The sequence below is a fragment of the Poecilia reticulata genome, linkage group LG2, assembly GCF_000633615.1.
Source record: "Poecilia reticulata strain Guanapo linkage group LG2, Guppy_female_1.0+MT, whole genome shotgun sequence".
Classification (NCBI taxonomy): Eukaryota; Metazoa; Chordata; class Actinopteri; order Cyprinodontiformes; family Poeciliidae; genus Poecilia; species Poecilia reticulata.
In genome coordinates this window covers 23,463,801-23,478,858 of record NC_024332.1, presented here as the reverse complement: position 1 = coordinate 23,478,858, position 15,058 = coordinate 23,463,801, and the positions used below count along the sequence as shown (strand labels likewise).

General features: G+C 39.0%; 1 protein-coding gene across 2 annotated transcripts in view; it reads left to right on the top strand.

Annotated features, from left to right (window-relative positions):
* kcnh3 (potassium voltage-gated channel, subfamily H (eag-related), member 3) overlaps positions 1–15,058 on the top strand; it is a 182,032-nt gene that overhangs the window by 106,073 nt on the left and 60,901 nt on the right. For both annotated transcript variants that reach the window (XM_017302023.1, XM_008437609.2), the window contains exon 2: positions 11,690–11,923. In XM_017302023.1, the coding sequence (XP_017157512.1) occupies positions 11,690–11,923 (234 nt within the window). The remainder of the gene's footprint in view (positions 1–11,689; positions 11,924–15,058) is intronic.

The following is a 15,058-nucleotide window of genomic DNA, read 5'->3' as shown; positions in this document are numbered from 1 at the left end:
GTGTGTGTGTGTGTGTGTGTGTGCGTGTGTGTGCATGCGTGCGTGTGTGTGCATGCGTGTGTGTGTGTGTTACCCACTCATTCAGTGAATTTCTGCTTCCGATTAATCATCTTCAGTCAGTGGGCAAGAGGAAGTGCACACCCTTGAGTTTTCACCAATCCATCACAGAGCTAATGCAGAAACACAACCAACAGTGCTGTTTCTGAACAGAGCAGAAACTGAGCAGAGCCGAACGTAAAGAAACAGAAACTGAAGGAGCACATGGTCTTCAATCACACAGCAGGCAGTAAGGAGAACAAGGCAACACTTTGACCAGGTGTGCATAAACATGACATGACACTGTCATGAACATGAATGAGTCTTTATGAATGTCTATGACTGTTGTCATGAATTGTCATTCGGTAAATAATGACACTTTTAATGCAAAGTTGCTTTAAAAGCTGCTTTAAAAGTCCATTAAAAATGCCAACTTTGTATTATTTTGTAAAAATTGACACTCTAATGCAAAGTTGGAACTTTTAATGGACTTTTAAAGCAGCTTTTAAAGCAACTTTGCATAAAATTTTTTATAATTTTCCAAATGACAGCATGCATAAAGACTATTTCATTTTCATAACAGGTGTCATGTTTATGACAGTGTCATGTCAGTGTTATGCACACTGCACACCAATTGAATTTATCTTATTTACATAAGGCCAGTTCTAAGCAAATGATTCAAAGAACTTTACAAAAATATCTAGTTAAATATCTGCAAAGAAATAAATAAAAATGTGACTAAGTGTTTTTGGTCCAGTTCACTTCATATAGGACAAAACTAACTTACAAGAAGGAAGACAGAAGAGCTTGTTTTAAGTCAATAGTCACTAATATTAAAAAGTGTTATTAAAAAGCAGATTATTTCACTTGTGGGAAAAATATCTTGTATGTGAAATCATCTGTCAGTGGAACTAGAGCTTTTTTTAAGCTCCTATATTTTGTTGAAAAGTTACTTGTAAGTTGTTTTTATACATTAAGTGTGTTAATGCATTGAAACTGGAAACTACACCAAACATGATTGGTAAGATTATGCGTTTTTGCTGTGTACAGAAAGATTTAGTTCATTCACTTTAACAATGCAGACGAATGTGAAGCCAGTCACATGCATTTCAATAAAAAGAAAAGTTTTCTATCTCAGTCCACCCAGCTGATTGAATGCAGTCGCTGCGTTTTTCAGCAGTCTCCTCCGTAATGAGTGTGTGACGGCAGCGGAGGGAGCGGCGGCCCCCGCTAGGCAGAGAAGGACAACATTTTGTCCTCGACACTGATGTGTTAAAAGCATTGATGCACATTGGTGTTTAGCTTGACCTTGTGATCTGAACCACTGAGGAAGATAATGCTGGTTCTGATAGAAGGGTATCAGACCACACAGTTCACCTCAGCTTCTGACATGTGTGGTTTTAATCAGGATGTCCTTGTTGACATCCATGGCTGAGCTTCAGACATGGATAATGGGCACAAGACATAACCTTGCTTCAGCAATGTTGTAGACGATGTACACGCTTTAATGGAAATGTCCTCTTCTGCAGTTTATTGTGCTCCATTTTCCCAAAAAGTTCAGGAATGGTTTACAGAGAAGGTTTTCTTGACTTTACTTCCAACTGAGCATCAATGGAACGGACAAAACAACCAGGTCTGAACCACAAAGGCTCCGTTTTACAAATTAGCATCTCACTCTTACTAGGGCGGTATTATGTATTTAACAGGCATGTTATGTCATTTTATTGCATTATCAAGCCACTACGTTACCTTTAGTTATTAGGTAACACTTTATTTGACGGGGTGTGCATAAGACTGACATGACACTGTCATAAACATGACATAACACCTGTCATGAATATAAAGAAGTCTTTATGAATGTTTATGAAAGTTGTCATGAAGTGTAATTTGGTAAATGACACTTTTAATGCAAAGTTGCTCTAAAAGTTGCATTAAAAGTCCATTAAAAGTGCCAACTTTGCATGATTTTGTAAATTATGATAATTTAAAGTGTTACCAGTTATTATAATTGTGCTGTATATATCAAACATAACTTAAAAGATTTGACTTTGTAATTTGACACCTTGAAATTGGACTCTGTCTCTTTAAGAAACTCCTGTCTTTCCCAACACTCTCAGCCGTCGTCACAGAATACCATCTTTACACCATCTTTATTGGAACCATTGATGCATGTTGGGTTTAGATGCCTTTGGCAGCAAATGGGGAACCAACACACCACACTGCAAAAACACAGCACTGGTCTAATTTCTAATGCAAATATCTTGCATTAGATATTTGCATAAGACAAAATTAAATCAAAAGTCAATTTTCAGCAGATTATTTTTCAATGAAAAATCTTGATATGAGAAATAATTGAACTATCACTTTTTCATCAATATTATGGAATCATTGACTTAAAACAAGCTCCAACATCTTGCTGAAAAGTTACGGTTTTGTCTTATTTCAAGTGAACTGAGGTGCTTCCTCTAGAAACTCGACCAAAACGTCTTGGTATGATTTGCTGTTTTGCAGTGCGCCAGGCAGTTTTTGCCTGGAAATAAATGAGAGTTCCTGATCTGAATTCGGTTAGTAATGACCGGACCGAACCAGGCCGCGGGTCAGCGCCGGCCTCTCTAATGATGCTTTTGAGCTGCTCCCTTTTTATGTTGCCATATTAATCGGTTTGTTCTCCGGTTCTCTGTGAGGATACTTCCTGCTCTTCCAGATGTTCTCTAATCCAGTTACATGTTGGGTTGCTTTGAGGGGGTGGGGGAAGGAGAGGCGATCCAATCTCAATTTGGTTTCCAAATTCTGATAATCCAATAAGAGAGCAGAGCTACAATCAATTGGAGCTGCACAAGCTACACACTGAATCCTCCCATTCACATGAAACGCACACTTTTACTCGCACGCACACACACAAATACACTGTCTAATGTAATCATCTCACGTTGTTGCTGGGCCGGTGTGCTGGATTATTCATCAAAGCTGGGCAGCTGCTATGCCTTCAGGCATGTTTGTAGGATGGATCCCTAGTTGGTCCATCTCAGCTTCTACTTCAAGGCTGCAACTCACAGTGAAAACATCAGATAGCCCACTGGAAATAATCAATCCACTTCGCAAATGACGAGAGTTTGTGATGCTCTTTACTTTTCCGAGCTAATATTCTTCATAAGCAGACTAAAACTCTAGTAAGTTCGTCTAACTCCTTCTGGTGTCATTATGGGTTCACCGCCTGGAGCTTCTTTGTTGTCTGCTGGATGTTTCAGTTGTTTGTTTCTTTCTGAATGAACGATGGATGCTATCGGGATGCATATTCACTTGCATATGTTTCTCGCCCCCACGTTTTAATTTGAGTTTGTTTTTGTGGCGATATTGAACATGGCTTTTCCCTTGAGATTTTTGTCACAGAGAATTGTTGTGTGTCCTGTTTTTGTTTTTTGTGGTTTGATTTTTTTTTTGTTGTTGCTTTGCAAGGTTTGACCACACAGTTACACTGCAAAAACACAAAATCCTACCAAGTGTTTCTAATGCCAATATCTTAGTACACTTGATATAAGGAACAAATACATATTTTCAGCAAGATATAGGGGCTTGTTTAATGTAAATAGATAAAAAGGGCAAGTTCAACTGTCAGATTATCCCAATTATATCAAGACATTTTCCCATGCTAGAAGTGAAATTATCTGCCAATGGAAGTTGTGGTTTTGCATCAGCATTAAAGAGTTATTGACTTAACACAAGCTCTTGTATATTTATGAAAAAATACTTGCAAGTTAGTTTTGTATTATTTCAGGTGTGCTAGGATATTTTCAATAGGAACTAGACCAAAAACACTTCTGTGTTTTTGCAGTGTGATATTGCTGATAAAGCTATATTTGTTTAAATTGAGGATTTTTTTGTGTGCGTGTCATTTCAGCATTTAAATTTAAAGCAAGTACTGCAGGGGTAAAAACAGCTAAAATCCTAAATTTGTTGTTCAAATCTATATTTAAAAACATTAGTTAGCTTTTTTAAAATATTTTTAAAGTTCCTTAGAGTCCAAAGAGCCACCTGTGGGGCCGGAGCCACAGGCTGCAGATCCAGGCTCTCTGTGGAATAACCCACCTCATGAGAGGATCGGGGGGGCAAAAAGTTAAATATTCTATGATATTCTAAAGCTTTGAGCTGGACTTGCATACTGAAGTTTTTTTTTTTAGTTGGTCCATATTTACCACTAGAGGAGTTGCTCATGTGGTTCTTCTTGTCAGCTCCACTGCAAATTAAAAAGCACAACCAAAGGTCATGCTTCATTTGAAGGGAACTTCAAACAGGAAGCTCATCAGTCGTCTTCACAGGACATGAGAAATCTAAGGGCCAGATATTCAGACAGAGCGAAAACTAATAAGGGAATGAGGAATATGTTGCAAGGCAATAAAATCTACTCTCACTGCTGTTTTCGTTCACTTTGTTGTCTGGGTGCTCTCACTTTTTGAAGTGATCAGGCAGCATAAATATAAAGGAGAGAGGTTCATCTAAAGGAAAAAGATCACATATTTACTCAGACTGGGTCTGGGAAGAGAGTTTAACTGGTTCTGTTGTCCGAGCGTTTCATCTAATCATAACTGTAGGAGTAAACACTGTGTTGTTTTTTTTTAGTAGTGCCTATTATATGACATTGTTAGCATGGATCTGAAACTCGTAGGTACCTCCTGTCCTGCCGCCTGACTTCCTCTCAGCCAGTTCTTGGCCATAAAGGTGGTTGCCCAGGGCGCCAACTGTTGGTGGACCAACTTGGGGAGAAAAAAAGAGAAAATATCCCAAAATTAAATAAACAAAATTTGTCTTTCTTGACCAAAAAAAATTACAAAATAAGAACAATCTGTTTAATGTCAAACTGAAAACTGATTTTTACTAAATAAAAACAATTCAATAAAAATATTTAACATATATTCAGTCCATCGCAGATGGAAGTGTAAGAAAGTTCTGTAGTCTGATGGGTCAAAATGAAGCTTTTCAGCCGTCAGACCAGATGTTGCATTCCCACTGTGAAGCATGGTGGTGGCAGTGTCATTCTGTGGGGCAGCAGACCCTGGAGGGACTGTAAAGGTACAGCCAAAGAATCGTCGACTAAGATACTGACTTGAAAGGGGTGAATATTTATGCACTCTATTGTTTAATGTCCCTTTTTAAATATTACCTTTGTTTTTGTAGATCTCCACTTTCAAATTGACACTAAAGTGTTTTGTTTGTTGTTGGGGTTTTTTTTTTTTGTATATTTTGACAAATGCAGAAAAAAAATTGTAGTTTTATTGTAAATTACATATTTTTTAATTAACGTAGGTTTGGTAAGTAGAGTCTCTACATAGTTTTAAAAGAAAAGGCTAAAAAAAACAAACCAGAAAATATCCATAGATTAAATTATTGGACTGTGTCTTTATTGCTGGTGAGAAGCAGAGCTGCTCTAAATGCTGTTTGGTCAGAACGTCTCTCTCTTTGTCAGGTTATTATTGGATGAAAAACCTGCTCTTGTTTTTACGTTTAAGGTCTGGTTTCCTAATGCTAGCAACATTACCTGAAACCACTGCTGTAGCTGCTGTGGAACTATACAAAGAGCAGTGCAACTTTTCTTTTCATTTTCTAACTGCATGATCTCAGCTAAATAATTTATGTTGAACACATCCAGGAGTCTCTCTGCTGCAGGTTCAGGTTCTGCTTGTTCTGTTCAGCAACAGGCAAATAAATCTAATCTACTTCTGTCCTGGACAGACGCACTTAGAACACACATGGTTACTGTAAAAGTACATTTTTGCTGCGCTAATAAATTGGTTAAAGCTTCAAAATTTTCCAAATCTCCAAAAGGACAAAAAACAAGGTGCACTGTAACTTCCAAATTTATTCCAGTTTTCTTTCTGATACAGTTTTCCCTCATATTTGACCTTCTCAGAAGCACTCCATTTTAGAGAAAAGATTTTTATTAACGAGTAAAAACTATCTCCAGATAAATAGCATGTCCCTTACTTTGAGTGAAAACAGCTGCAGCATGTAAACGTCTGTGTGATTTTGGAGTCGATTCATTCAAAGGAACACTGAAAAAAAAAAAAGTTCCAAGAAAAAGAGAGGATTCTGAGAATTAAGTCAAGATTCTAAGAAAAAAGTCACAATCCTGAGATGGAAGTCAGAGTTCTGAGGAAAAAAAGTCTGAATTCGTAGAAAAAAAATCTGATTTTTTTTTTTTTACTTGAGTGGCCCCAGTCTTCTTCTGTATAAAGTCCCAGGAAGTGAAACAGATTACTAAATATTACATAATGTTGATCCACTTCCTGTCCAAACCTCCCAAGCACTTAAATTAAGATTCAGAAAAACAGAATAGTCCATTCATGATAATATATTTTTGAATGCTGCATACAAGCAGTAACCATGTGAGGATGTTTACAACCACGTTCTGGATCTGAGCTGAACTTTTCAGTTATTTCAACCATAACATTTTCTGCAAAAACACAGATATTTCTGGTTTTAGATTTCACTTTGTACAATCATAGCAACATTTTCTCCTAACCTTCTAAGGAAGGCCCTCTGACCTGAGGGGATAAATGGAGCAGAAGGTGTTTACACAGCTTCTTAAATGACCTGGTATTAAATGTGTAGCTGCCTTTTTCTCTGGCGTCACCAAAAAAATGAAAAGTGTCATTAATTTATTAAATAGGCTCTTCTCTGCCCCAGAGTTCTCAGCCTGCTAACTAGAAGTTTGGGCTGCAGAGTTGAGGCTGTGGGAGCCGCTGATGAATTATTTATTAGATATTTTTTAAGGTGTGTTGGAGCAGAATGGAGGGCAGAAATGATGCCATCCTCAGACAGACGGGCTGGGGGTCTTTGATGAGCAGGAGAAGCGGTTCCTCCAGGCTCTGCATGCAGATCAGGCTGACCGCTCCAGGCCTGATGTGGTGGAGAATAGATCTAGGCTCCTTGGATAATGATTGATGGGTTGATGGGATTTTTTTGTTATATATTGGTAACAGATCTTTAAAACTACCCGGTAACAATGATTTCTTTGCACTTTAAGGTGAATGAATGGTCGGTCATCACCTACAGCTGGTTGAACTATGAAAAATAAATAAATTCTAAATATTTTTTTTTACATATGTAACTTTTAAGAAATAAATATTTCTTTTACATATTTGTTGAAAATGTTGTGATAGTATGGCATGAGACATAATCTGTGAAAAAATTGAGCTTCTCTGCCTTCTCCTAATGCTAGCTAGAAACAACCAATCAGAGCCAGGAGGCGGGTCTTAGCGCGGTGAATGACCCTCTGTGTGGCGCTGCCCATTCCCTCTCACCTTCCCTCCCTTTCTCTGTGCTACGCTGCAGCCAGGTGGCCTGGTTATGAATGGCCACTAGCGGTGGCTATGCTAACTAGCATGACACCGATGACGGCAGATAAACGGTTTTCCTGTAGTGGTAAATTGTTTCTCTGCTAGTGGCCCATCGAGCAGCGAGTACACGAGGTTGATTGACAGCGCTAAGACGCTTCTCCTGGCTTTGAATGGCTGCTTTTGGTCGGGAGTGGAGCATTTATTGAGACAGTAGTCACACATTATTTGTCTCATAACAAGCTGTCGCGACAAAAACATATATTTTATTAAAGTTACTGCAGCTTTAAGGAAAGTTTTAAGTTCGGCTTTGCATAATGTTATCTTTTCTAAGAGAAATGTTGTAGTAAAATTCCAGCACATTTTTCTGGACACAACACCGAGCGTCGCAGTACGGGGTTTAAGTGTCTTCGCTGATAAAACGTTGTCGTACAAAAGGCCGAGGACAGCACAAAGCCTCCATTGTGAACGCTCCGTATCACGTTTTCCTCTTTCGGCTCTGTTCTGGGTGGAAGGCTGTGCAGAGGGCTTCACCTGGGACAGAGCTCAGCAGCCTGACATTTAAGGTTTTTCTCAGCTAGCCTGACAGACTCAGCCCAGAGAGACAAACTGATGAGAAGGAGGACATGAAGCACATTACAGCGCTGTCATGGCTGCAGCATGTCATCGGTCTGGGTTAGATGAGACCGAAGGCTCAATTTCAGAATAAAAATTCATTCAGATTTTTGTTCAATGAGCCCTTAAAATCGAAGATATTCTGCAAACAGTCAGGATCTGCATGGATAAAGACAGTATTAAACGGCCAACGCTCCTTTACAGAAGGAGATTGTCCCTCCGCATAATGGAGGGGCTTTTTCTCCATGGTTACTAATGATTAGGTATGTAGCTTCTCCATAATGCAGCTTTTAATTGCATCTTCCTAATCTCACTTACTTATGAAGAACATGGATGTTAACCTTCTTACCTAGTAAATTGTGTTTGCTGCCCTTATGACTGACTGCTGCTGTCCTTTTTCCCATGTACAAAGTTTACAATAAAATGAAAGTTTAGTTTGCATCCTGGTGTGTTTCTGCACCCTGTAACCATCGTTACAGCGGCATTAGGCCACCAGCTGTCTGTTTTCGGCCTGTGCTTAGGTCGTTTTAACGCCTGTGATGGCAGAGCAGGATGCTTTCTAAAGAGAGTGACGTCATGTGCGAAGGGTCAATAGCTCCCTTTGATAAACATTTAACACGTATGAAATCAAAGCAACCAAATTCAACCATTCGTATGTCATTGTGGGTGGAGTCGATTTGAACTTCCTCTTGATTCAAACCGAGAGGCGTGAGTACGGTCAATCAGACGCGAAGGGATTCAGTCTGGGGTTAGGGTTAGTTCAGGAAGTGCTTCTTCTTCAGTGTTTCCATCTTGATTCTCACCCGACAACGTCCAACTTTATGAAAATCACATAAGTCCCACCACATTCCACACACCGACAGCTTCAAAAGGTTCCTCAGCATAATGCGAGTCCATACGTCGTCGGCTCCAATTGGTGTGACGGCCCAAATGACGCGCAGTCAGTGAGTCAGCGAGCAGAAGGTGATCTTGATGCTCTGACATTTGTTCGTGATGCTGGAGTTGCTAAGGAGACAAAAATAAATGGCAGCATATGTATCCAACTTGCAGTGTATTTCTGATGTTTGAGTAAGCCCCCCAAGCCCCCTCCCTCAACCACGCTCAGTCTATTGTCGCCTTTGAGTTGCTGGCGTGACGCCACGCTGCCCGTCTCCAGCAGCAGCAGCTTCACACCATGCTTCCTTTTAGTCACTTCTAAACCGTCTTGCAGGGAAATTGGTAATTAAAAATACTTCAGACATGCTTAAAGCTGTGAAATATGCTTACAATTGTTTTTATCTCATTGCATTAATAAGTTAAATAAAATGATGCAAAATATTGTTGCAAATTTTTTTTTTTTAAATAGAATGTACAGCTCAGATTAAATTATAATATGATTTTCCATTTTATTTAGGGGAAAAAAACATACAAGTTTGTTTTTCTACCGTTTCTGGTTATCTTGTTAATATGTTTTTAAAGTATTTTGTGGACACCTGAAAACTTGACTCAAAATCTAAGATTTTAACAAAATAATGCAAAAGGAAAAAAACAAAAAAATAATCACAGAAACGCCTATATGTCAGACTAAATAATATATCGGTATGTATCGGTGTTGGCGATACTGTCCCTGTATTTATTATTGAACCGATATTAAAATAGCATCGCCCTCCTCTACTGTACATATTAGGATGGACCGCCAGCCTGTCACCTGTTGTTGTGAGGTTCCAGGTGCTGGTAGTTGTACCTGGAAGTGCTGCCAAGCGTGGGACCCTGAGTAAACACTCCTGCAGCAAATCCAGGCCTCTGGGTATCCGGTGACATCAGCACCAATTCCCAGTGGAGGAGGAAGCAAAGCAGGAAGGTGGTCCTCTCTTCTCCCAGGAGAACAAAAAAAAAAAAAAACAAGAGAGCAGGAAGAGGAAGAAAGGTTCATGTTTCAAACACAGAAGTAATTAGCTGATATGGATCGTGTAATGGTTGCTTGAGTGACTGATGGTCCGAAGGATATTACACGCTATTAACTTGGGGTTTCAGCCAACACTGGTACTTTCTTCACCGCGCATTGATCTGGTCTTAGGATGATCTTTTTATGCTCCTTTGATGAGTTCCTTTCCTCAGCACTTCATTTTAAGCTGCCTAATGAGCTCAAGGCACACACACACACACACACACACACACACACACACACACACACACAACTTGTGAATCAGCCATCAGATATTTAATATGTGTTCTTACGGGCCCTCGGCGCTGATGGATCGATGAGAACGACGGAGCTCAACGTAATAGATTGTCCCTTTCGGTGCGCTCGCTCGTCTGGATGCCCGGAGCCGCAGACTGAATATGCAGCTTGACGTCTACATGCGTGTGCATACACACACTTGTCAGGAGAACGCTGATTAACAGCCAGAATGTGTTTGAAGGCAGCAAGCAGCGTGTGTTCCTGCCTGATTGTGACCGGAGGGCGGACACGTGAGCAACTGGTGGCATCAATTACAGAAAGCTCACGGTTTTGCGATGACTCTTGTCATGTTTACTTCACCCGATCAATTCTTGTTAGCCGCCGTCTCCCGAGCCTCCAGCGGGCCGCCTCGGCTCTTCACGTTGGAGCAAAAAATGGGCCCAGTGCTCGCTTTAAGGATTTCTTTGTGTCTCCGTGTTTTAGTTCTCTGATTGCTGTGAGATTCAACCTGCAGGGGATACAAATATTTGATGAGCAAATACTTCTTTTTTTTTTTTTTTTGCGTGTGTGTGTGTGTGTAAAAAACAGAAACATGTCTTTGATGTACCTCAGTCGGCTTTCATGGTATTGGTTCTGAACAAATCGTTAGCTGTGGAAGCACGCAGACCCACTTCTGAATTTTTAGTTTACCACCATTGTTATTGGACCGCTAGTTTTAGAAATAGTCCAAAAAAGAATTAGCAGCACATTGTTGCATGTTGGGGTTCACTGCTGACACAATTCTGAAGAAAAGAAGCCCTGAAATGACCAATTCTGAGTCGCTGAAAAGCTGATGGATGCGATGCAACAAAAGCTGTTGTGTTTGTTGCATCGCTTTATCCTGCTGTCCTCTGTAACTGTTCAGCTCAGAGGTGAAAGGTCATATGTCAAACTTAAACGATAAAAAGCATCGGTATCAGCGATACCCATCCTGTATTTACTAGATATGAGGTTGATACAAAAACATGAAGCTTCACACACCTTTAGTTTCCTGTTAGTTTCCACATAAATGAGCTAACTCAGTTAGCTACAGCTAAAGGACGCTTCCACCCAATTTTTCTCTGCCTTGAGTGTCTTTGATCTGCTCTAGTTTAAAAACTAAAATACTTACACACGTCAGACCTGGACTAGATCACTCTACTCTCATAGCAGACTATTTAAAACTTGATTTGTGAAATATTGAGTAATATACAGGATATATTTTTGATAAATTATCAAAAATAAACCATTTATAAGTTGATTGTTAGGAGTGTATTGACATTAAGTAGTCAGCAAGTTCTTAAATGTGTTTGTTCTCATACTTGGTTTTTAAAAATGGGCTATTAGTTCATCCCTAGTTACTAACACCGACAGGAAATGAAAAGTTTCTTCCCACTAAACTCCAACCCCTAATCACCTTTATTTTATTAAAACTTTGACATATTGGTATCCCATGTCTATGGCATTGCACAACACTCTATGAGTATAATTTGGCTGTTCTGACCGCTGTCCTGTCTGTCCCCTACAGACAGTAACTTTGTCCTGGGGAACGCCCAGGTCCAGTCCCTGTACCCCATCGTCTACTGCTCCGATGGCTTCTGCGAGCTCACGGGTTACGCCCGCGCCGAGCTCATGCAGAAGAGCTGCGCCTGTCACTTCCTGTACGGCCCGGAAACCAGCGACCGCTCCACGGCCCAGATCCAAGGAGCGCTGGACGACAGGAGGGAGTTCAAAACGGAGCTGGTGTTCTACAAGAAGGAAGGTGAGTCCAGAACCTGCAGAGTTCTGGATCCGTCAGCAGAAACACTGAGTCACTTCATCTCCTTCTGTTTATCCTGGACGTGTTTATGATCATGTCAGTTCTTTGCTTTTCCTGAGTCATGACACTTCAATTATTGAAATTGTAGATAAAAAATAAAAATAAAAAAGAGAAGTAAATTCCCACCAAAAAACGGAAATTTTGAGATGAATTTCAGAAATTGTCCAGAAAAAATTTTTTTTCTGAGTTTCAAAAGTTACTTTTTTTTTTTTTTTTGCTTTTGAGACTGAAATTTTCAGGGTTTTTTCTATATTTTCTTCTATAAGTACTTTTTAACATTAAGTAATATTGAACATCTGACTGACCTTGAGCTGTTTTGCAAATAGAAACGGACAAAAATTTCTATTTGCACATGTAAAGATGTCAGGGAAATATAGCAGAAAGACCTGCAGCTGTAAATGCAGCAGAATTTGGACTGATGAAGACCCAATCCTACAGAGGGAGAAAAATCATTGTTTTATTTAAAAAATTTTGTTAAAACTATACGTCACTCTTCTTCCACTTCATAATCATGAGCAAATTTGCATTTGTTTGTCACTTCAGATTAGGGCTGGGAAATAAATCAATAGTATATATTGTGATAAACACAATCAGTTTTCAGTAGCTCATATGTCAGATAGAATTGTAGCTGTTCAAGCTCACAGTTAGCCTAGCAAGGTCAAGAAACTCGCTCACTCTTTGGTTACCTAGCAACAACCTGTAGAGTAACTTATGCAGCAGCAGTTTCAGGTTTCACCAACGAGCCTCAGAACTGATTAGAAATAATAATTTTTAAAAAACAGCATGAAGAGAAAACTGTGGATAAAACAAGAAAGGTCACATCAGCATTTTGGCAGTATTTCAGATATTTAAAACAAAAAAACTAATAAATAATTATTGATATCGGCCGATACGATACCCTTACATGCTCCATCCAAGAAAGATACACTAAATCCAAGAAAATTGACTTTGTAGCTGTAATATCACAAAATGCAAAAAAAAAATAAAAAATAATAATAATAATAATAAGCTCCAGAGAATGGAAACTACAGCAGAGCACTGAGACATGCTGTCCCTGAGCTGCTGTTTGGTCCATACGACAAAAAACAATCCAGTTTCTCATTCTGTTGTAGCCGTGTAGGAAGATGCATTTCCACGAGCAAACTGGAACGGTTAGCTGGCTGGTTGTCTCCACTAAGAGGCCATTTGTACTGGATGAAGCCTGCGTGTTACGGAGAATCAGCCGCAGTGTCGAATCAGTTATGCAGACTCTGCTGAGGTTGTTGTAAACGTTGTCAGATTCGTTGTTGCAGCAGAACGTGAGAGCAAACATTGCATCACTGTAAGTCATAATACTAAAAATGTGACATGATTTTTCTGCCTTTTAAATAACTCAGCCAGACAGAGAGAAGGGTAGGAGTAGAGTTGGCTTCAAGAAACTACAAATGATTTAGTTTATCCTAAAAAGAAAAAAAAAAACTAAATCCAAAGAAAAACAGGGGAAATCTAAAATGATTGAGTGAAATGAGGCTTGTAAAAGAAATAGAGAAGAAAAAAATTCTTCTGGTTAATCCACTTTGAGAAAGCGTGGAAGTTAAAAAGTAAAAACCCAGCTGAATAAAAGCGCAACACGTCCTGAGCAACTGGACACGTCTGGTCCTCTGTGGCATTAACAACTAACAAAGACAAATGGGATACACATATTTTAAGTATCACATGGGATACATGTCTACCACATGTGATCCATGTTCCACATGTGTATCATATTTTACTGTCTCAAATATTTTCACGTGAGACAAAATGTGATACACATTTTCTATGTGTATTACGTGTTTCCAAGTTTATCACACATACACCATGTCATACATGTTTTATGTGATGCACATGTGAAAACATGTGTTTTTCATGAGTTTCCCATGTGAAATTCTTTCTTACAATCTTCCAGTTTTATGTTGTGTAATCACGCCACTCCTGATAAAGAAAGAAACAGTTCAAATGAATTACTAAAAGCAAAAAAACCACAATGGCATAGCTACTGTATCGATTTTCTGATGGGAATTTGCTTTTAATGACAAAGCCAATCAAGGACTAATTACTACTGACTCTCCCACTTCCAGAGTATTTTTAGATCTGGTGAAAATAAGGACGGGGAGACGAGAAGTGACAGCTTTGAGCCCTGTGATGTAACAGCATACTCCACATCTAAACAGCTCACTGAATAAAATGTTTTCTGTCCGAGGCAGTCCGTAGAAAATACGGGAATTCTGTTTTCACTTGGATTATTAGCAACTTTAGCTCAAATTTTTTGAATTTGGTGTTTTTACTTTTAGGATTTTGCAAAGATTGTACTATTTTGTACTTGAGCTGTTTACAAAAAACCTGGTTAACAAGAACAAAAACGCAAAAGCTGTGCTTATCAGAGTAAATCAGTAGATATGCTGTTAAATGGAACAAGAGTATCGGTAGATAAAAAGTAAAAGGACAAGCGATGGATCTAACACACTGCATTTTGTTTTCCTGTTTGTACATGATTACTATAATTTGCTTCTTGTCAAAAATAAAAATATCGCCACAGAAGAAGCATGAAGAGTTTGAAGCTGTTCCTTTACTGAGGACTCTATTTTTAAGGATTCTCCTCCACTCGCTCCTTCTGAGAAATCTACTATTTGCAACTAACGCCGAGTTATTAGTGAGAGATGTGTTCATGTGCAGAATCCAAATCATGTTCAAACTGTTCATTTCCCCTTTCAGAAGTATAAATTTGTTGACAATAAAATCTACAAAAGGGAATTCCAGGAGAGCAACCCTAATTAATGTCAATTGAGATATATATTTTTTCTTTCTATGGTTTAAAATCACAACTTCTAACATTTAAGGAAACTAATTGCAGATGTAATACTAATGTGATTCTCGGACATAATTAAGATATGCGGTATATAAATAATGACATACTGACACTATTTAAGTCAAGATCTCTGCAAGAAACCAGAGAGCAGATTGTGATTTGGGGAAACAGAAAATGAAAAATGAAGTCCTGCCTCATTTAAAGTGTGAATGTAGTTAAATAGCTCTGAGGACCACACACACACACACACACAC